At 38.8% G+C, this 22080-nt stretch overlaps 2 protein-coding genes across 8 annotated transcripts in view; both read left to right on the top strand.

The window, feature by feature from the left end:
• Positions 1 to 12986, top strand: part of PHLDB2 (pleckstrin homology like domain family B member 2) — a 64032-nt gene extending 51046 nt beyond the window's left edge. For all 7 annotated transcript variants that reach the window (XM_068180806.1, XM_068180809.1, XM_068180807.1 and 4 more), the window contains 6 exons: positions 2469 to 2676; positions 4505 to 4595; positions 5015 to 5161; positions 7517 to 7736; positions 10271 to 10356; positions 11050 to 12986. In XM_068180806.1, coding sequence (XP_068036907.1) covers positions 2469 to 2676; positions 4505 to 4595; positions 5015 to 5161; positions 7517 to 7736; positions 10271 to 10356; positions 11050 to 11190 — 893 coding nt within the window. In that variant the 3' untranslated portion in view covers positions 11191 to 12986. The remainder of the gene's footprint in view (positions 1 to 2468; positions 2677 to 4504; positions 4596 to 5014; positions 5162 to 7516; positions 7737 to 10270; positions 10357 to 11049) is intronic.
• Positions 12987 to 14443: 1457 nt separating this feature from the next.
• Positions 14444 to 21519, top strand: ABHD10 (abhydrolase domain containing 10, depalmitoylase). The gene is made up of 5 exons (XM_068180804.1): positions 14444 to 14590; positions 17492 to 17675; positions 18488 to 18599; positions 19524 to 19661; positions 20692 to 21519. Exons 1-5 carry the CDS (start codon positions 14506 to 14508, stop codon positions 21031 to 21033), a joined length of 861 nt encoding a protein of 286 aa, XP_068036905.1. The 5' UTR covers positions 14444 to 14505; the 3' UTR covers positions 21034 to 21519.
• The last annotated feature ends 561 nt before the right edge of the window (positions 21520 to 22080 follow it).

Here is a 22080-nt window from a genome sequence, read left to right as displayed (position 1 = left end):
CTTTATGGGTTTTTGCAATATTTTTCTCAACAGTATGGCTGTTAACATTGTTAAGTTTATATGTTTGCTGCAGAGCAGTGGAGCTCTGTAGTAAAACCAATGCAACAACAAATATTTTAGCTCTTGTATCAGGTTAGACTTAACTGATACAATCTTGGCTTGGGGGAAATTTCAGTTAAGTGCTGGATCTTACAAGGAGTCTAATATTTTTAAGTGCATGTTGTGTGAATAGGCACCTGAGCAGCTAAAAATTCCTTAAACAACAGGTTGTGCCTGCTCAATGTGTAGGTGTGGCTGTAATGGAGGCAGGTTGGTTGTGAAGCCTCAAGGTGTTGGTACGCAGCTGATCCTCAGCTTTGAGCTGCCTACTGCTTACAGTATGAAGATAAAAGGAGAACACTGAATTATGCTTTGTTTCTGTGAATGCAACCTAACAATTGTTGATTTCTTCCAGTGTTTAGTTATGTTTGCATGATTGCATACATTTGACTGATAAATGTTTTCTTCAAAATTGGGTTCTTTATCTTAAGGGGTGGAGTGTAGCACTGCTATGCTGCTCTATGTCTTTTAGATGGGTTTATTTTTCAGTGAAATATAAAATATGGAATTAAAATTAAAAGGCAAGGATTTGTGGAGGGCTCAACAAAAAAACATACATTTGAATAAAGTTTTTTCAGTAATTCATTTTTTTCTCTCTTTCCCTAATGAATCATTGATAACCATTTCACAGGAGCAATTAGTCATTCCAAGGGTTCAAGTATGAAAGGTAATTGCTTATCTGCAATAACAGAAGCATTTGCCAAACTAAGGGGGAAAAAGCAAACTACACATGTGAATCAGTAACACCTGTGTTGTGTGATGCTATTATTTATGACTGCTGAGGTGTATTTGTGTCCCTCTTGCCTCTTTTACTAATCAATGCAGCTGAATTTTTGATTGAAATTTAGTGTTCTTTTAAATAGCAAGTGACTCCTATTAGTTCCTTAGAAACCAGCTTTCACTGTCTCCAAGAAAACTTTGTATGGTACAGGGAAGTGAGGAGAAAACTACTTTGGAAATGCTTGTAGGGCACAGTTTCTTTGATGATGCTTTAATTATTCAGCTGAAGACACACTTTTCAGATAACTGCAGTTGTTGGCTCTCTGAACTGGGACTCTCCCAGCTCTGGCATGGCAAAAGGTACCAGAGAGTAACCTTGTATGCACAGATAGGGAATGAGAATAAGGCAGAAAAACACTGTGCTTTAAGCATGCTTTCTTAACATCAGTGTCTTAATGGTGTCTAGCAAAAATTTTTATCTGGACTTGCTGCATTTGTACATTTGTCTGCATTTTTCCCATGTCTGTTAATCTTAAATATGTGGAATGTCAGTGGCTGCCTGCCTGTAAGAATGTGAGGTTTTCATGTAATCTGTCAATCCTTCCTAATCTCCAGCTCTGCCAGCAGCTCAATATTTGGGTTAGAAATGTGCAGACAATATTGCAAACCTAACAAGCAGAACTATGAGAAAGTCTCATTTTTGCATTCATTGAAAGAAAAAACGCAGGAAAGGAGCAGTGCAGTTACTTTGGTGATCACATAGATCACAAATGGAACAACCTTAAAAGCGCACTATAAAATACTTCAGCAGTTAAAATGACAACTCTTCCTCATCAGGCAAGCTCAACAACCTCTCTCAAAGTCTGTATTACTTTCAAAGAGCAATGGAGACATGAGATAAAAATAATTGTTAAGAGACATTTTCAAAGGATACATGGCCAAATTTCAAGAAGTGTTCAAGAAGGATTACTTTTCAGAAAAAAAAATGTTTTTGTGGAAAAATAACCTTTGAATGAACCTTGTTTTTCTTCAGAATCATTGAGCTATAAGGATTTGCTTCAATCCCATAGGGTGAATTGCAATTTCAAAACTCCAGTAAAGTACCTCTACACTAGTAACTTTGATTCTATAACAAGCAGCCTGTATTATTTCAGCTGAAACTAAGAGTCCAATTGCAGTTATCAAAAGGCAAAGTTTCCCAAACAGACCAAAAAAAAAACCAAATCCATATTCAATAAAGTCACCGAGACAAGAATATTGAATATCAGGACTTTTTTCTAATTCAGTCAGTGTTATTTCTTCAAAATTCCTGAATTTAACTACATTACTTTCCAGATTAGGCCTAATTTTCATTTTAAAATGTAAATTTCATTTTTTCAAATTAGAGTTTTGTAAATACACATACAATAGCATATATTGAAAAGCCAGCTGTACTAATGTGCATATATTTGAATCCATCGTAGATAAAACAGGCATTTAAAGCTTTTATTTCAGGGTGATTAATGTATAAAATTAACCATAATATTGTAGTACCTCGGTCACAGTGCAGTAAATTCTGAGGTGATGTTCAAAATGCTTGTATTGCTAGCAAGTTATGGTCCCATCACATAATTTTTGTGTGAAATCAGTGTTTCCTCTGTACTTTATAGGGTATAACCATCAGCGCATCTGTGAAAACCAAAGGCAGAAGTCTCCGGAATTCTACAGCAGAACAGCATCGGAATCCAATGTGTATTTGAACAGTTTCCATTACCCAGATCATAGTTACAAGGACCATGCCTTTGACACGTTAAGCTTAGACAGCTCTGACAGTATGGAGACGAGCATATCAGCATGCTCACCAGATAACATTTCCAGGTAAATCTTCTTTCCTTCTGATCCTGCAATGGTCATAGGGTCATAATGAAAAAAGAGAGTATGTACATGTTGACACTGTGATAGTGTGAATGCTGCTGATTGGTTAAGGAAATGTAAGATCATTAGACAGGCATCAAATCTGTCTTGCTCTTTATAATTGGGTTTAACATTACATCTCACCAGTTTATTGAAAGATGGAAAATAAAAATATGGAAAAGTTAAGTGATAATGCTAAAGTTTACAGAGCAATTAGTGCTTCCTCACCTGATCACTGCAGGGAAGGAATTTCTTCTGATAGGAAATTTCTCAGGGACATATGCCATTGATAACATACACTTGTTCTACAAGTCCAGCATGTTAACCAACTAGATGCTTAAGCTGAAACACTCAGGCTTCCTCCAAAAGTCTTTTTGGCATTTCCTCTCCCTTTTCTGAGTCAGTAAAAAATGAAGAGATGACACTGAAAGGCTTGCTTTACTCATCTAAAGCAGAGATGAGGCTATTAGCTCAGACACCATTTCTCAGATGAAAGGAATTTCAATGATCTGTATTAAAGGTCCACATGAGTTTCAAAATTGTGTGCAATTTTCTCCTGACAGTCTGTTTTTTATTTCTGACATTATGGAAATGCTTTCATTCCTGCTCAGACTCCTGCCCCAGCAGTTTCACAAGCATAAATAGGAGCTGTACAAAGATTAAATACAGCTTTGTCACAGCACTACGGATACCTTGTGAACACAAGGAAAGCTTTTTTGGCTAGCATGCAGTGTTTTACATAGCATCTGTTTGCTGTGGCAGGGAAGCCCCCTGATTTCCCCTTTTAGTCATTATCACTGCACAGTGATAATGTGCAGTGATAACTGCACATATCTTATCACACAGTGTTAAGAGTTTCAGAAAATACCAGTGGCAGTTATTCTGCTGGCTGGTTAGTTTGGGCTTTTTTGCATTGATTGGTGTTGGTTTTGGTTTTCTTAAAAGACAAACATTAGGACTTGGGTTTTGAGGCTTTCTGTTTTAAATGGATAGTCAGCAAGTTTCTGATAGCTGGAGACAGGTGGGGAGCTAACTCTGTGCATTGAGCTAATGTGCCAGTGATATGAAACCCTTCTCTCTCTAATTTCTTGCTCTGACCATCTTAAGTCCAGTCAACCTGTAAGTCCAGTCTCCAGGCCAGGGCTGGGAAGCCACAACAGCTGTTGAATTTCACTGCTCTTCTGCTTCCCTCTGACTCTTGCAGCCAGTGCCAGAAGGAAAACAGAAGAAAGCAACACAAAGGAACAAATAGCCCAAAGCAATACAAAAACCAGAAAAAGACCCTTTACAACAGATCTTTCTGTTTCTCACAAGGCAAACTTTGGTGAAAGAAGAAAAGAGTGTGAGCTGATTTTTTTTTATACAATCTGGAAGATGAGCAGTTAATTTTCCATGACAAAATTTCCCTTGAGTAAAATTAATTCAGGCTGTTTTAGATGGTGTTTGAGCATATTTTCAAGCCATATCAGACTTTAAAGGAAAACAATTTATGATGCTTTTTTCTGACCAATTTAAAATGTATAAGTTATATTTTACCATGTTTAACGTGAGAGAAACACTTTTTTAATAGAAATGCACAAAGTGTCTGGGTGCTCAAAATACAGAAGAAACAGAACTGCTGTAGTCATTCATCAACTCACAAAACATGCCTGTTTTTTTGTTAGTGGCTACTGCACTGAATTGGATTTGAACACTGTCAAATTCTTAAATTATGTTGGACTGCAAAATATTTCTTTAAATACCAACTATTTTTTTTTAATAAGAAATAATAGGTTTTTTTTTTTTTTTGCAGTGCTAGCACTTCAAACATTGCAAGAATAGAGGAGATGGAGAGACTTCTCAAACAAGCACATGCTGAAAAGACTCGGCTGCTTGAGACCAGGGTAAATGTAATTTTGAGTAACTAAGAGTGGGCATGTACGTTTGGATAATATTCTCCTAATGCAACATAGAAACCTACCCAGTTTATACCTAATAGACACTTTAAAGATACATTTTCCCCCTTGGCTTCACTTCACACTACAACCTTGAGCCCATATGCAGTATCTGCTATCTCAAAGGACAAGCTGATGGCAAAATCCCCAGAAACTTGTTCAGCATTGGTTTGACACCTGCTGGGGAGCTGCTTAAGAAGAACCTTCATTTCTATTTGCAATTCTTACTCCAAATTTCAGTCCAGTGTGCTGAATATATATTTCTGCTTACTTAAGGGACAAAAAGGTATTTAGCCCTAGCTTAGAAATGACAATGCCAACTTTAGTTTTGCATGTAATTGAAGTTCTCTGTGTGCTGTGGTATTTAGGAACGGGAGATGGAAGCTAAGAAACGAGCTCTGGAAGAAGAAAAACGCCGCAGGGAGCAACTGGAGAAAAGATTGGAGGAAGAAACAAGCCAGAGGCAAAAATTAATTGAAAAAGAAGTCAAAATACGTGAGAAACAAAGAGCACAGGTCAGATATAGGGATATGAAATGGTTTTGAAGTGCAAGACTTTCCCTTCATATACAGAAAAGGACTAAGTGTATTTCTGGCAATGGTAAACAAACTGCTTTCAGCTGAACAAATGGATTTAGTATTTCTGAGGTGCAATTGTTTTGCTAAAAGTTTTTTTGGGCTCTTAGAGCCAAGTATTCATTTAAAGTTAGATAACAGCATAGGTATCTATTTAGCATTTTATATATAAAGTATCAATATTAATCCTATAAAGTTTGTTACAGAATAGAGGCAGAGCAGATTTTTTTGGACAGAACAACAGAAATTTGTGAGTATGTTAATTTTATAAACCATTGGTGTGGAGTTGGTGGAGTTTTTGCTTTGTTTTGCTTTTTCTTTTAATACCTAAAATACCTTGAAATGTGAATTATTACTTCCAAACATTTGACAGAAAATAAAAAGACAAATAAGGAAGTTTTTTCAGCTCCACATCTGTGGTACAGAGTAAATATTATTTTTTCTAAAGTTAATGGGACTGTACAACATGTGAAACATTACTTAATTTAAAAAGTGTTGCCTTCTACATATTTTTGCTTCTTCTTTGAGCTTAGAGTTACCTTGAATTTTCTTTAGGCTTAGGGTCTTACCTATTTGTTTATTCCTCCAAAACCAATACTATCTATAAGGTATCTATAATAGACTAGGTGGTCATTGCTAGTATACCAGAGCAAGACAATGTCTCCATGTTAATCAATGTATTTAGTGCATAAGATCCCATATCATATTGGAATACCTTTCTGGTTTTATCTGTGCTACCTTTGCTGATGTTTCACCAGCTGTTTCTAGTTAAATATATTCACTCATTTGTTTTTATATAAAATGTAGTCAGGAATGTTAAATTTTACTTGCCAGCCTCTTTTTTTGCTAAGAAGTTTGTTGAAACTCAAGTATGGTATAAACAATGCAATGCTGATATCTTTATCCCAAATTAGAGCACGCATGTGTTGTAATAGAATGTTCTGTCAGTTACTGCTAATTGTCAGACTTGGCAGAGAGAAGAAGACTGAATTGGCAGGAATACAAAAACTTATCTGTCAAAAATGACTGATTTTTTTTCCTTTTTTCTTTCCTTTGTACAGTGAGATCATTTTTTTGTTCCCCAGCACCTTCTGACACTTAGAAATGTAAACGAGAGGAAGGAACTCCACCTTTGCACTTGCCAGAGCTGGTGCCAGCTCATATCATACAAGACTGCATAATTTTAGAAGGGTGCTAAGAGTTCTTGTGAGCAACACAGCTCCTATTGCACCAAGAGGCTCTTAAAAATGCATTGAGGGAAAGTCCCTTTGATTTGAGATTCACAGTGGGATTTAACAGGCTAACTTGAGGAATGGAGTAGGGGCAGATTAGTTTCTCCAGGTCACTGACTTCTCTGGAGTCCAGGGGGAGAGAGACAGGGAGATGGTCCATTCACAGATCCTTGAAAGCATCTAAAATCAGCTTCTGTTCCAAAGTAGCATCTCTCTGCCTCAGCTGCAGCAGGAGCCTTCTCTGGGAGACCTGTCTTCTGTGTTTAAAATGAGGGGCTGGTGATTGTGCATAGACCTTCCAGGCAGAGAAAACAAGAATATTCCTTCAGTTGGCAGCGGTGCCAAATCATTATCTCCTCCTGCTTGTTCTCCCAGCTGACACTATCCAGGCTTGGTGCAGGGTCTTGAACTGCAATCAAGAAGGAGGCACCATCTCCTGCACTGCTTTGCTGTCTTTTGCAGAGGGATGTGAACTAGCTATCGCAGTTAATTTGTTCAGCAGAAAATAATTCTGTTTTGTTCACCACAATCTATGTGAAACTAACTGGAGATTATAGTTCATTCCCATTATTAATGTTTTCTGCCATAGCATGTTCTTATTATTTATATATTATACTCTGCATAAAAACACCTGTAGCAGAAAATTAAAGAGTGACATGGGCACAGTGAGTATTTAGAGAAATAAAGGATTTGCTTATCATGCTACATATGAAGTTCTTGGACTTCATCTAAGGCAGCAACACACTCTTACATTTAATAAATGTCTTAATTCTAAGACAGCTTTTCTGTGCTGTGGCCTCTGTTTCACCAGCTTATCAGCTGTTGATTTCAAGAAACTTCTATGCTTTGTCTGGCTTTTACAAAGATATCCAACACTGTAAAGTTAGAAGTTTAAAGGATTTTTCTTTTCAAGAAAATTAGAGCTGCAGTAAAAGCTCTTCATTTTTCTTGCATTTATTCTTAGACTCTATAAGCAGTTTTCAGTTATGTCCTCGCAGCAGAAAGAGTAGGAGATGATAAGGCTTCTCTTAAAAATAATATGATTTTCTTTTCTTTCCTGTAGGCCCGTCCCTTGACTCGCTATTTGCCTGTTAGAAAGGAAGACTTCGACCTACGAAGTCACATTGAAACAGCTGGGCACAACATAGAGACCTGTTACCACATTTCTCTCACTGAGAAGACCTGCCGAGGCTTTCTGATTAAAATGGGAGGAAAAATTAAAACGTGGAAAAAACGGTGGTTTGTTTTTGATAGAAACAAGAGAACTTTTACTTATTATGCAGGTAGGTTGCAGGATTGCTACTAGGGTACATCTGTTCTATTTTTTTTATCAAAATCAGCTGAATTATGAACAAGTAGGGAGTCCAGATAAAACTTAGATTTCTATTTCATCCTTTCCCTTAGAGGTCGTATGAACCCTTCACTATAGCATTCAATCCTCATGCAGGTAAGGCAGAATTGAGCATACAAAACAAAACAAAGGAGGAGATGCAGATGGACAAGGGAAAAAATGGAAGATGATCAGGTTACAAGTACACAGAATAATGGTCCCACGTATTTTATTTTTAAATATTATATACTTCCCCCAATGACTGAATGATTTCTTGTACCCTTCATACAAGAATATAATTTATTATACTTAACGTGAAAATTGAAGTGAATGCTTCCACAGTCCTGTGCTTAATGTGAAGAAAAGCTTTTCAGGAAATTAAACACACAGGGGTAGACTTTTTGAGTTTGCCTTATTTTGAAACTGTAAGGAATTTCAGATGAAGAATACACAATACTCCAAAAGTGTTTCTGTACATGAAGTTGTGTTACACAATATCTGGATCCATTATAAGCATTACATTACTTTGTTATCTTAGGGTAAACCCAGAAATGGGGAATTTAAGACCATACATACTTCTCCAAATGCTGTGCAAATATACACGTAGTTTGACTTTGAAGTTTCAGTTCTGAGGAAGCCACAAAAGAACATTGTGCTCTGAATATTTATTGTTCAGAGAGGCCAGAAAGAGGCATATGCAGGATGGTCATTGCTGAGACACAGAAGAAAACACCAAGTACAAAAACCACACAGTTTCATTTACTTTACTTACACAACTGCTTTCCAGAAACTCATAAGGAACTTAAAACTGAATTCATTACATTCATTTATTACATACCCACTGAATATTTTTTACTAGTTTGCAGTAATACAGTGAAGAATGTAACAGACATTTTTTATTTTGTTCTAAACATCTGGTTTATTGGTTAGGAAGGCTTGTAACACACAGTAGTGTTCCCATCTGGTACTGATTTTTTTGTCTTTTTTTAGTAGTTATGTTAACATTTAATGGTTTAACTTTTGAGTGCAGTATAGTTGCCATAATGTAATCTCAATTACCAAAGAAAACTTTTGCTAATGTCCCAAGGATTCCAGCCAACAAGCATAGTTTTATGAGGAGTCTCAGCTGCACTAAAATGCTGCTGCTTGTATGAGTGAGGATTTTTAAATCTTTAGATCTTTAAATACGTAGTAGATTTCCAAAATAAATATTGGTGCCACAAATTCAGAGTAATTGAACTCTTAAGTGAATGTCCTAAGATAATGCTTTAGTTCTGCCAGTGCACTGAACCAAGAACTTAGCTTGAAATCTGACAGCTTAGTGTGGTGACTGAAGCATCTCCACTTTCTGAAGTGAAGCATTCAGGGAACTCTACCAAGACACTTTCAGTGGGAGCTTGGGTACCTGAAATAGTCTGGTAACCAAGGCCCCAGGTGAGGCTTGAAAAGAGAGTGGGTCCCCTGCTTACTAGTAGTGCACAGACAGCACACTTTGTATAGTGCTGTGCTTATCTCAGTATAACATGTACTGTAATCTCATAATCCTGTATCTCAGTGCTTCACCACTGCTTCTCTAGGGGCTGGCAGGAAGATTCCCAAAGCTGCATTGTTTGCTCTCTGGGATTTCATTTTGCCATCATATGAAGGTTTAAGAATTGCTTGCAGCTACACACAGGATGTAAGCTGAGTTCCCCAAGTGTTTAAATGACAGCAGAATCCCTCATGGGACTGATAAAGATGTTCTGCATGACTGTTCAGTGTTGAGATGATACTATGACTTTGAGGCAGAAAGCATTATATTCCCCTAATACAAAAGTGCTGGGAGTGAAAGGAAGTTTGCCTTTCAGTGTCCACATGCAATTGGGTTGCTTCTTAACAATTTCTCTTTCCACTGCAGGAAAATGGAGGGTGGATGCTGCCCTGCCCTGCTCATTTTCCCTGTGAAAAATTATAGTGGTGATTCTTAAGTTCACATGTGAAGAAGCATTTTTTTAAAAAAGTACATGCACAACCTATGTTCTAATATAAAGGTTTTGCTGTCAGATTGTATTGAAAATTTGATTATCATTACAGTTCTCTCTTGAAGGCAAACTGGAGGTCTTAGCCTGTGAACTGTGTGAAGTCTGGCTGGTTTTCATGAAATTGGAAGAGTAGATATATCTGAGAGACATCTGTCTTTCTGTGGGCTAATACCCTCCATAACATTTAGACAACTTGGTGAAGAGAGTGACTTGCAAATAGATAAGGAAATTACAAAAGCTTTTATCCTTGGAAACTGGGTAAAGAAGAAGACATATTAAAGTCAAAAATGCATCTTCCAATAAAACCAACAAACTAGTAAGAAAAGTTGAAGGTTTCCATGGGATTTCAGAAGCAGAACTGTTAAGTCAGTTACTTATCAGCTGAATTTATATGGAAATGCAAAATAAGCTTTTGCTTCTTACTGTACATTTCAGTTCTGAAGTCATTATCTCTTTTCCATTTTAGACAAACACGAAACTAAATTAAAAGGTGTAATATATTTTCAAGCTATTGAAGAAGTCTATTATGATCATCTAAAGAATGCACATAAGGTAAACTTTGTTATTGCTGTTTTAACCACGTATCACATAGAATACCCAAAGTATGGTAGCTGCTGTAAAATTAAAGGGAGAACTAATATTATTGGGAGGGGAAAAAACCCAAACAAATACTAAAGAAAAAAACCCTGGAGTGGAGGGAAAGGAAGAGGAAACTAATCAGTGATTCGCACTGTTTTGGCAGCTTTTTCTATAGTGATGGAAGCAGAGATAAGTGTCTACCTGCAAAGTAGTTTTGCTGCAAGGAGTTCCTTAGTCCAGTGGCAAGACCACTGAAATCAGTGGCTTGGACAAGTCAAGGGCTGGTTGCACGCCTCTGTCCCGGGGAGGGAGTTAACTGTGCCAGCAGCTCATGGCACACCCTGCCTCTCATTTGTAATTTAAATGAGCTGTGAGCAATTTGTGGAAGTCACTGGACAGAGTGGGGGAGTTAGTTATTTGGGCATGAAACAGCTTGGAGCTCTGTAGTACTGTATAATTGTCTACTGGAAAAATGCTGTAAAAGGTGATTATGGTGGCTACAAACACTTTAAATGCATCTCTTCTGCAATATGAGATGCAGTGGTACAGCATTTTATCCTTCTTCTAAACCCTATTCATAAATATCCCTGTAAGCAAATCCACTTCTGATACCAATAAATGGCTTTGATTTCACTCTTCTGATATCTTCCTTGCGTTTTATTCTAGAGTCCCAACCCGTTGCTGACCTTCAGTGTTAAGACCCATGACCGCATCTACTACATGGTTGCTCCTTCTCCAGAAGCCATGAGGATATGGATGGATGTCATTGTTACAGGTGCAGAAGGCTACACCCACTTCATGTTATAATAAAAGGGGAGCAATAGGGCATCCTGCAATAACATAACTAATGAAGTTATCCATAGCTAGTGACAGCTGAAAAGCCAGTGAATACCCTGAAATGTCCTCCTTATGATGTGCACCCGAAACCTCAGATTGAGAGGAGGTTATAAATGCATTGAAAAGGGGGGGTTGTTACCTGTTGTAGTTGATCTTTATAGGAATGAACAAGCTAAAGCTGTTGAGAGAATCATAGTGCTCCAAAATGTATAATCAGGCAATTTTAATTACAGCATATTGACTGAATGATAAGTTTCTACAAATTCTCTTATACAGAGAATGTCTTCATAAATTTATACTGAACAGTTTACAAGTGTGTGTGTTCTCATTGGTATGCAAAAATTCTAGCAGTGAAAAAAAAAAGTGTAATAAGCATATATTTTAATATGCAACATTTGACATTTATAGATGATTACATGACTTTTTAAAACCTTTGGTCAAATATTTTATAGAAATACAAACAAAAAAGAAGCCATAAGGTACACACAGTTCTTGCCTTAGTAGTTAAGTGCTACAACAGAGCCAAAGAGTTACATGATTCCCTTACATTTTCATATTGTTATTTGTACCTAACTTTCTGTAAGGGGACAGTGCCAAAACTCTTAATGACTTTTAATTAAATTGTTATATTCTGTAGGTTCAAACACTTTGTGGCAACAACTGTAAGTTTAAAGTTTGCATCTACAGAGCACAACAAGAAAAAAACAAAAAAAACCCAAGATGGATAGCTTTATAAAGATGCTATTTTTCCACAAGGATGAGAAATGGAAACACATGTATTAACTTCCTCATAAAGAGGGATTTTTTTAATCCTCCCTATTGAACAGAATAAGCTGATTCTGGACTCTACAGCAATTTTCTTTTATATCGTAAGGTCCCAGTGTGGTTCCAATCTTATTCTCTGCCAAGTGAACACTCTATTGAAATCTCTCAAATATTGCCTGCCTTGAAGCCAGCACCAAAATCTCTACCTGTCTGGATTCTTTGGAGGCCAAGCTTTCAGTCCCAGAGAATTGTTTTGTTGTTTAATGTATATCTGCACAGAATAATGCTGTCAAATAGAATAAAAAGAGTGAGTTCTAAGAGTTTACACTAAGCAGTGTATGAATAAAAAACCCTGAAAATTTGAAGTAGTAGGGATTGAGATTCCTAAAACAGCAAAAATACTGAGGGTGCAGCAGTCTCCCATTTTAAAATCACCTCCAAGTTCTTGAATAATACTGCACAAATATAAATTATGTAATTGAAATGAACTTCAAGAAAGTGTCATATTATGACTTTAAAGAGGTTCCATTTGATTATAATTGAAACACGCTCTGTGGTTTGTGTACTAGAAGAAAGCACATTAGCCTTTTTTTTTCTTTGATGAAAAGTTAATGGCTTTTAATTGAACAAATAAACTGAAAACAGAATAGAAGTATGCCGGCAGAATATTTTTGTTATACTTTTTAAACCCTGTAACTGTAATGAACAGGTTTGTGGTATGTACAGTTGATGTGGCTGTTCTAGCATGACAAACATCAGTTTCTACTTGAATCATAGAAGAGACTGTTGTTGCAAGATAATTGTTATCATCTGTGCAGATCACAGCCTGTAATCTATAATTTAAAACACTATCAAATAAATTGCTTTTGTTTATACAGTTATTATTTTTTGCTGATGTATCTTGATTTTATTCCCAAGTATAGTTATAAAGGTTTTCTAATAATGATTTTTGTATCCTGCATGATGCAATGAAGGCATTTCAATAAACATTTTTAAAAATACACTTGTTTCAAATATTTTCTTGCTGCATTATCTTGAGACATTTGTGCTTGTTTTTTAAATAGTTGTATACAGTCATGCAAACACTATTTCTCAGTAACACTTAATTGAACTATTCAGTGTATTTTCCCATAAAAGAGCTATGGAAAATAATCTTTCGGAGGGCAGTGAAATTAGGAGTGTAGTTTGTTTTCTGCATGTACACAATATAATACCTTTTTCATTTTTTATGAACCTGTTTGAAAAATTTATTATCAGCTTTGGATATTGACTTTTTTTTTTTTAACTGCAAACCAGAAACTGCTTGAGTTTAAGGATTTCAGTGTTTTCCCAGTATTTGACTTAGACATTACATGAATGGGAATATTAACTCACTGTGGAAATGAAAACCACTGTGGTTTTACGACTGATTTGTTTTTGCTGAGTTTGCTGTCATCATCATGAAGTGGGGTGGGTTCTGTAGTGGTGTATATCAAGACAACATAAGTAGAGCATGGTGGTAGGCACCCCCTTCTATGATCAGTCTGCACTGATCATAAAAGCCCTTCAAGCTTACCTGCCTGGGAGTCAAATACCTGCTTACCCTGAAGGCTCTCAGGCAATTGCAAACCATGGAGTCTGAGTCTTAGAAACCTCCTCTGCTGTGTCCCATGACCTACTGGTGCTGGCCTGGTGCTTGGATGGTAAACACCCTTCCCCTGGCAGGCACTGGCCTTTCCTAGCGTTCATTTACATGTGCCAGGGGAGGTTGGACATCAGGAAGGGTTGTCAAGCATTGGAATGGGCTACTCAGGGAGGTGGTGGAGGGACATCCCTGGAGGTATTCAAGAAAGGAACTGGACGAGACCGCAGGCGATGCTATGGTCTAGTTGATGTGGTGGTATTTGGTCAAACGTTGGACTCAATGATTTGAGATTTTTTCCAATCTAAATGGAGATTCTATGATTATTTTCTTTGTGGCTGCCATGGCCTGTGTATAAAAGATGTATGTGCCTAAAGATGTTGTTTTGGCTCCTGTGCTCATACACCTAAGGCTGAGAGAAGACGAGGTGTGAGCCCGTTAATGAGGCCCCTTCTCAGCCGTCTCTTCTCGAGGTTGAACAGGCGCAGGCCTTTCCCTTGGCCTCTCCTCCTAAGAGAGATGCTTCAGTCGCCCTCGTAGCCTGCCGCTGGACCTCCCCAGGAGCTTCGTATCCCTCCTGTACTGAGGAGCCAAGACCTGGACACAGCACTCCAGAGGTACCGCACCAGTGCTGAGCAAAGGGCCGGACCACCTCCCTCGATTGCTGGCAGTGCTCTTCCCAATGCACACCTTTGGCCTTCTTGGCTACAAGGCACAGCTGGCTCGGGGGAAACACGCGCTGGGAAATGCACGATCAATGTTTTGGCTTTTTTAATTGAAAAAACTCAGCAGTTTCCCAGGGAGGTCCGGCCCTGACCACAGACCGCGCCAGCCCCGCCCCGCCCCGGCCGTCGCTTCACCCCCGCGGGAGGCGGGCGGCGCGTGCGCGGGCGGCGGCCATGGCGGGAGCGCTGATGTGGGCCGGCCGTGCCTCGGCCCTGCGGGGATCGCTGTCACCGCTGAGGGCGGCCCGGGCGCTCCTGGGTATGGGAACGGCCGCGGGGAGTTCGGAGCAGAAGGGTTGCCAGTCGGAGGGGAAAGGATGCGTGTCGGTGCCGGCTGTGACGGCCGCCGTGCGGCTCTCGAGCAGCTGCGGGTGGCACCCTTTCCTCGCCTTCAGCGCCGTCTCCATCGGGAAGGGCCGGGGCGCGGCTCTGGTGGGAATGGGCATCTTAAACTCGGTGCCCTTCCCTTCCTCGGTTCCTGACAGGCTTCTCCTCCCCGCCTGGCCCGCGGAGGAGCTCGGTGTCTGTGCACAGGGCAGGACAGCTGCTTTCCTACGTGTGTTTCGTTGGCTCTAAGCTCTTGCCCCTGGTGGGTTTTGAGGAGCTGGGAATCGTGTGCCAGTTCGCTTGATCGGGTGTGAAAACTGCCTGCCTGTAAAGCTCCGCCAGGCACCTGAAAAGCTTTGCTGGCATCCACCTCTGAGTGAGCTCGGCCTCTACCCAAACACTCAGTGTCCCTTCTTGATGTATCAGACCCCGTGCTTGTCTGAGCTGTTGAGTTTATTCATTGCCTTTAATTGGACAGGTCAGTCTCATCTTAGGCTGCTTAGTGAGTAAAACTTAATTGCCACTACGGGTGCGTATTTCATAGCTGCATAAAAGCTTGAATACAGTGGGATTTTGTTGCTGTGTTCTTCTCCCTTTCTGTGTATTTATAACAATAATATTATCAGAATATCTGTGTATTTGACTGTGTCTTTAGGTGCTCTGGAGTGCAGGCTAAGCAGCAGTTCCTGCTGGAATGTGGGTGGTTGCATGAAACCAAGTGTGGACAAAGTTGAGTCCATTACCTGTCACAACAGCATTAATCTGTTGCTTCTGGGAGTGGGGAGATCTCTGTGCAGGAATATTCCCAGAGCTGCTCAGGGAACTTCTTTGGCTTTGATGTGTAATGTAACACTGGTCTCAGTCACAGTTTCTGGTGTTCATAAAAGTGCACAATCTCTCCGATATGAAGAGAATTCCATAGATCAGGCAAGGGTCCTGTGGTCTTCCTGTAGTTATCACCTGCTGTCTGTAATTTGCTTTTATGAACACTAATACCTGCCTTGTACCCTTCAGAAATGCTTCCTGCTCTTACCAAAATCTTTCCTAAAATTAGGACGGGAAATTACTGGGTAGCTGCTGATGGTTTTGTCTGTCTAAAGAGAAATCTGAGAGGGTGACTACATTGATCTTTGCTTTTGGGTTGGCTACGGTGGTTGCTTTAGGGGTTTGCATTATTCAGGTTGGGATTGCTGCTGGTGCTTCCATTAACTCGTTAAATGGAAGAATAGTTTGTGAAATAGCTTAGATACGGGTTGTGTCTTTTAGCTGCAATTGGAACCCTGCCCAGTGTCAAAATAATTTGATGACACATCCAGAGTGCTGCAGCATGGCTGCAGCAACAAGTGGCTTCAGACATGGCTATCAGGGCTTAAGGGGGAGAAAATATTCTCAGTTATTTTTCTATTAAATTTAGCACTTCTTGGTTCTTCTCCTCCTACTGACACTTGCACTCTACTGGCCCTGAAGAAGTGACTGGCTTAGTGAGAGAGACACGCAAATCAGAAGCCACAGTGTGGATGCATCTTAATACCTTTACTGTGGAAGACATTCACCTTTATAAACAACTCATGCCTCAGTAGGAGAAATTGCTCCTCATTGTTTGAGGAGCAATTTAATGGTTTTAATCTATAGTTCAAATGATGTCATTTCTCTTGGACTGTAGGAAAGTTTTGAATGCTAGCTGCACTCTGTATCTGTTATGTATCCACACTTACTCACGCACATCCAATTTTAACAACAAACCAACCCCCCAAAACCATTTCAATGTAATTTCTCTGATAGTGACAAAACAGAATTCAAGGCTGCAGGACAGTTAAGTGGTGTGATACTGTCAGGCTTGGGTTTTGCACTATTTATCTACCCCTAGGAAGCCCCGAGGCTTTATTTTGGGTTGCATAGTTTCTTTGGCCCCTGTTGAAGAGCCAATGATCTTCTATTCTAAGAATTAAGAGTGTCAAGGGCTTAGAAGACTTGACCAAGCTTTCAGTTTAACAAATTACCTTGCTGAGTTGGATAATAGAGTGGATTAAGTCTCCTTAACAGCCCTCTAGGAATTACTTGGGTGAATTACTTGTCCTCACCCGCAGTAGAGGTAAAACTGACTGCTAAAGTTAGATTAAATCCTGTAGCAGCTGTTGAGATTCAGCAGAATTATTAGTTAGTTAGCATTTCCTCTGTTAATTTCCTTGTTTGATGTTATTTATTTAATTTGGTTTAAACAATGCTAATGTTTTATGCTCATCATGATGAAAAAGTTAGTCACAAGATTTTTTTCCCAGTTCTTGATTATGAACTTGCCCCTGTATCTCCATATATTGTGTGGATCCAGGGCTTTGATAAGGTGCAGTTTTATCCTTCAGTTTTAATTCTAATGAAAAATTTGTCACCTCATGTACTTGTAAAATTACATTGCACAGAGTACACTAGTCTCAAAATTATGCTTTCTGAAAATAAAAGTTTAAACTAAGCAGATATTAAATGGGAAAATTTTTTGGTGAAGTGAGTAAATGTATTCAAGATGGTATGAAACATGAGGACTGATGAAGTCTGGGAAGCCTGAGAGTTTGTTTTCAGTCAACCACTAATTGCTGAATGAACTCTAGGTGGTTGGCGTTTAATGATTTCAGAATGAATCACAATAAACTTTGCCTTTCAGGCTCATCAGTACTTGTCAATCTTTAAAGAATATAGGAGATGCTTTTTTCTTCTCTCTTGAGCCAAAATACCTTATTTTCACATAATGTGTCCATATTTGCCAAACCCTGGGTTTATAAAAGCTTGCATTTCTGCCAAGGTTATCATGATGATTGTACTAAATAGCTCCTCTTACTAGTTTGCAGGCTGAAGTCATCAGTCAGCTTTCTCACTCAACCAGATCGACCAAATATTGCTTATCAGAAACTAAAAGGGAGGAATCCAGGGGTTATTTTCCTTCCAGGCTTCAATTCAAATATGAATGGTCAGAAAGCAACTGCCCTTGAAGATTTCTGCAAATCATTAGGTCATGCCTTCATCAGGTACATAGAGGAGTATTGTTCTTGAGAAAATGAAACTAGTCTCATGGGTTGTGGGAAGGGGTTTTAACACAAATATGTAAACTTTGGCATTTGGATTGGGATGCTCCCAGTGCTAAGGGAGCTCATATAAAAGATAAGAATTCTTCTGTTTCCAAATGTAGGATTTCTGTCAGTGAGACTGAGGTAAATCAGGGGAATGTATTCTGAAAGTAATTCAGAAAATTCTCTTAATTTTCTGTAGTATAACCACTGCTACATGTTCCAATCAGGCTGTAGGCACAAAAATTAGAAATTAAGGACCTGGAGTTGTGTTTTTTAAGTTACCACTATAAGCACTGTCCTTATGTGCCAAGTCTGATTAAGTTACCCTGTGTCTTCTGTGGGTTTAGAAGATCATGCCCCTGCTTGGTGATGCTGTCCTTTGATAGATGAGATTGAATGCTGTCTGTCTGAATGTGTCATAAGTCTTCGTGTTTGGGTTCAGTGTTTGAAAGAGTTTGTACATTTAAAAATACCTTCAAAATTCAAGTCTCTGAGGGTTTTTTTTTTTTGTCTGTAAGGGAAATTTTTTGTCTATTGTAAATTGTGATGTTATCTCAAATTATAGAGAATGCTGCATAACTTAGTTGTGTTTGTTGTATTTAAACTGTTTTTATGTGATTTCTGGTCCTAGTGATGAACAGGACCAAGTAAGAAAATACTCACTGTGGTATCTTGTTCCCTGCTTATTTGATTATACAGTACTAGTTAGTTAGTGTCTGTTTTGCTGTAGACAGTACTGTGACTTCTGTGTTGATGGTTATTTTTTTCAGATTTGACTATACAGGATGTGGAAGTTCAGATGGTAAATTTGAAGAGTGTACAATTGGGAAGTGGAGAAAAGATGTTCTGTCTATACTGGATGAACTTACAGATGGACCACAGGTTATATTTTATTTTTAAATGTAGAATGCTGTTTTCCCCTCAGGTTAGAACCTTGATCAAAAATATGCCATAATAGCTTTGGTCAGCAGTAGCTTTTGCTGAACAGCTGGCACATACTCACTTGCAAGCTGAATCATTTGAGAGGTATTCATAGGTGCTCTTTTGCAGGCAGGTATGTCACAAAATCTTGGAAGCATGGGTTGGCAGGACCTTCTGGAGGTTGTTTATTGGAATCTCCTGCTCAGAGCAGGGCTGTTGTCCCAGAGAGTCTGAGAAAGCCTCATGGTGGAGGTGCTACCTGACAGGGGACAGGGAATTGTTCCTGTGCAGTGCAGCTCTGTTAATGAAAAAGTGTGTCACTGTCCTATGCTGATGCATTAATTAAAGGATTTGCAGGAAGATTACAAGATATGCCATATGATATGCTTCAAAAAACAGGCATGAGACCAGCATTTGATTTCTTCAGTTACTTCAGAAATTTCTGTGAGAAACTTGGAATCTCCTACAACCTAGAAATACCTAGTATTGTGTTCAGAACAATTTTGTATTATGAATTGCTTTTGTTTACTTCTTTCACTGTACTGAGTGTTTACCACGTGCATTTATCTTGAGAAGGAAACATAAGAGTGTGCATATGATACTGAAGTTTCAACTCTCATTTTGTTTACAGTGTTTCAGTCTCAGACAGCAGTAATCAGCCATGCCAAATAGAACAATAAATACCAGATCTTGTGGTGCTTACTCAGGCAAAATTTCCACTGGAGCTGACAGCAGTTCTGCCTGGGTAAGGACAGCAGGATTATGCCCAAGGTTTAAATAGTTAAACAAGTGAACACTGATATTTTGTGCAAGAAGAAAAAAATCTATTAGCTGTTTCCTGTAAAACACTGTATTTTCTTATCTGTTTTTTATTTTGTTTTCCAGATTCTGGTGGGCTCCAGCATGGGTGGGTGGCTGATGCTTCATGCTGCAATAGCACGTCCAGATAAAGTAGCTGCTCTGGTTGGAGTAGCTGTAGCAGCAGATCACATTGTAACAACTTTTAAGAGGCTTCCTGTTGAGGTAAATATTGATGGTTGGCTTTTGTGCAGTCTAAAAATCTTACCAAGAATTTAAGAGATTATGTTATTTAAACTGTACTTTTCCTGCAAATTTTAGGGTAAGCTTTCTGTATTTGATAAATGTAAGCTTACAGTATGAGACTAGTGTGAGCACTAGCCAGAGTGTGCTTATATTACTGTGGTTTAGTGGATATGAAGTCAGATCCCTGCTGTTTGCAGACCATTAGCTTTCAGTGTTGAATGTCTAATATTTGTATTGGAATTGGATCCTTGTGCTTCAAAGGATGGAAAAGTAGTCGAGGTGTCACTGAATGAGATGTGTATGGCACAGGTTATATGCATAGAAAGGAAATTCTTCAGATTAGTGTGTTTGTAAAGACTGTAAGATTTAGGTAGTGGGAACTACCCTTCTGAGATTCTTCCTTGATGGTAATAATATCTAGTCTTCAGGAAAGTAAATGAGGTGTTACATGGCAATAAATAATGTGTGCCTTAGAATAATGAAAATATTTTCCCATTTTGTTTGGGTTTTTTTCTAAGGTACTTTGTAGTGTTAGTATTTCTATTTAGGACTCAGAATCTTAAAATACTTAAGAATCTGGAAGTATAGTATTTAGAGACACCTACTGTGGCAAAGACTGAAAAGACTAAATGCTGGACAGTCTTTTCCCTAGGATTTCCCCTTGTTTGAGGATCAGTGAACTAATTGAAGCCAAGGAGATTTACTGTTCATGATGGCTATACATATTTTTCTTTTCTGATAGATTCTGGCTAAGAAACTGAATTTCATTGGTGAATTTTAACTAGATTAATTTGCAGGAGAGGTTTGGAGAGCAGCTTTTTTGGCATGGTAGGAGATTTGTCCTCTCAGATGCTGTAAGGAGAATGGGAATACACTTCTGATAATAAAAATCAACAAGGTGAAATTCTATGCTTAGGGGAGTTTTACTGCTTTTAGAACAGAAATAAGTTGAGGTACTCTTAAGTGCTCCTAACGTGTTTTGTTTATTCTTTGCTCTCTTTTTATATAGGCGCAAAAAGAAATAGAAGAAAAGGGTGAATGGAAGTATCGAACAAAGCAAAATGAGGAAGGATATTACTCCTTGACCTATGACTTCATCAGAGAAGCAGAAAATCACTGCCTGCTGAATAGTCCTATTCCTGTAACATGTCCCATACGCCTTATCCACGGCATGAAGGATGGGGATGTCCCTTGGGAGATCTCTATGCAAGTTGCTGACCGTGTTTTGAGCAAGGATGTGGATGTTATCCTCCGCAAAATCGGCCAGCATCGGATGAGTGACAAGGAGGATACAAAGCTCCTTGTGAATACTGTTGATGATCTAATTGACAAGCTGTCAACAGTATCATAAGCTGAAGAGTAGCATTAGTGCATGAACTCTACACCTGACTCATTTCCTTGAGTAACAGAAGCCTTGTTCTTACTCAGATGGTGGCAGGCCTGTGACTGTCAAGTAGGAACTGAGCTTTATCTGCTGTTTCCTTACCTCTGTTTCATAAATACAGGTATTGTATTAATGCTGCATTTGCACACAGTCCAAAGTGTGAAGGAGTGCTGCTATTGAGTTCAGAACCTCTCCTTCACCATTTTACCCATTTTTTTCACAAATTTCCTACAATTTTGTACTGACATGTTGATTACTTTTTGTTGCTATTGGCCTGTATAGTAAAACTTTATTTTCACATCTTGGACACCTGTTACTGTCCTTTCGCTGTAACATCATTGTATCTTATGTCTGAAACCATCTGTGCAAGGCAAAATACAACTTAGGTATTTACTGAAGTTAGTTATTAGAATAGTGAGTACCATGAAACACAATAAACAGATTTCAGATAAATTGTTATTTTGTTCTGAAATGCTGTTAAAAAGTGGAAGGCACACCCTGATGGTGTGCTTGGGGTACTACATAGGGAAGAATTAGACTTCTAAAAATGCAGGGCCTCAAAGCCCTGCCTCCAGGGTATTTATCTGTGCTTATTAGGAGGCTGTGTGTCATCGTCTCCTGCCTGCCATCTGTCGGTCATTTGTGGGCCTACTGCTAAGGAAACAATAAATAGTCCTGGTGTAAACTGAAACTGGATCAATAAGGTGACTTTAATAGTAACTTCTCTAAAGTGGGGAGTACAGTGCTATAAAGCACCGCTGCCTCTTTCCCATAATTTGGCAGCTGTGGATTGCTGGGAACAGTGTCTTCTTCAGCTGAGCGAGTCCAGCCCTGAGAAGTTGTAAATAGAACTTGACAGTTGAATAAGTCTTAACATGTAAATTCATAGAATTTAATAGGAAATTGATTTAATTGCAAATATGATGGTTACCTGGGTTTTGTACAGAAATACAAAGTTCGTACACTTGAGAGAGAGGCTGGAATTAGTTCAGGCTGGCCTTATGCATTAGAAAG

This window comes from Anomalospiza imberbis, chromosome 2 (genome assembly GCF_031753505.1).
Source record: "Anomalospiza imberbis isolate Cuckoo-Finch-1a 21T00152 chromosome 2, ASM3175350v1, whole genome shotgun sequence".
In the NCBI taxonomy this organism is placed as follows: domain Eukaryota; kingdom Metazoa; phylum Chordata; class Aves; order Passeriformes; family Viduidae; genus Anomalospiza; species Anomalospiza imberbis.
Note: the sequence above shows the minus strand (reverse complement) of the source record. Positions and strands in the feature narration are given on the sequence as shown.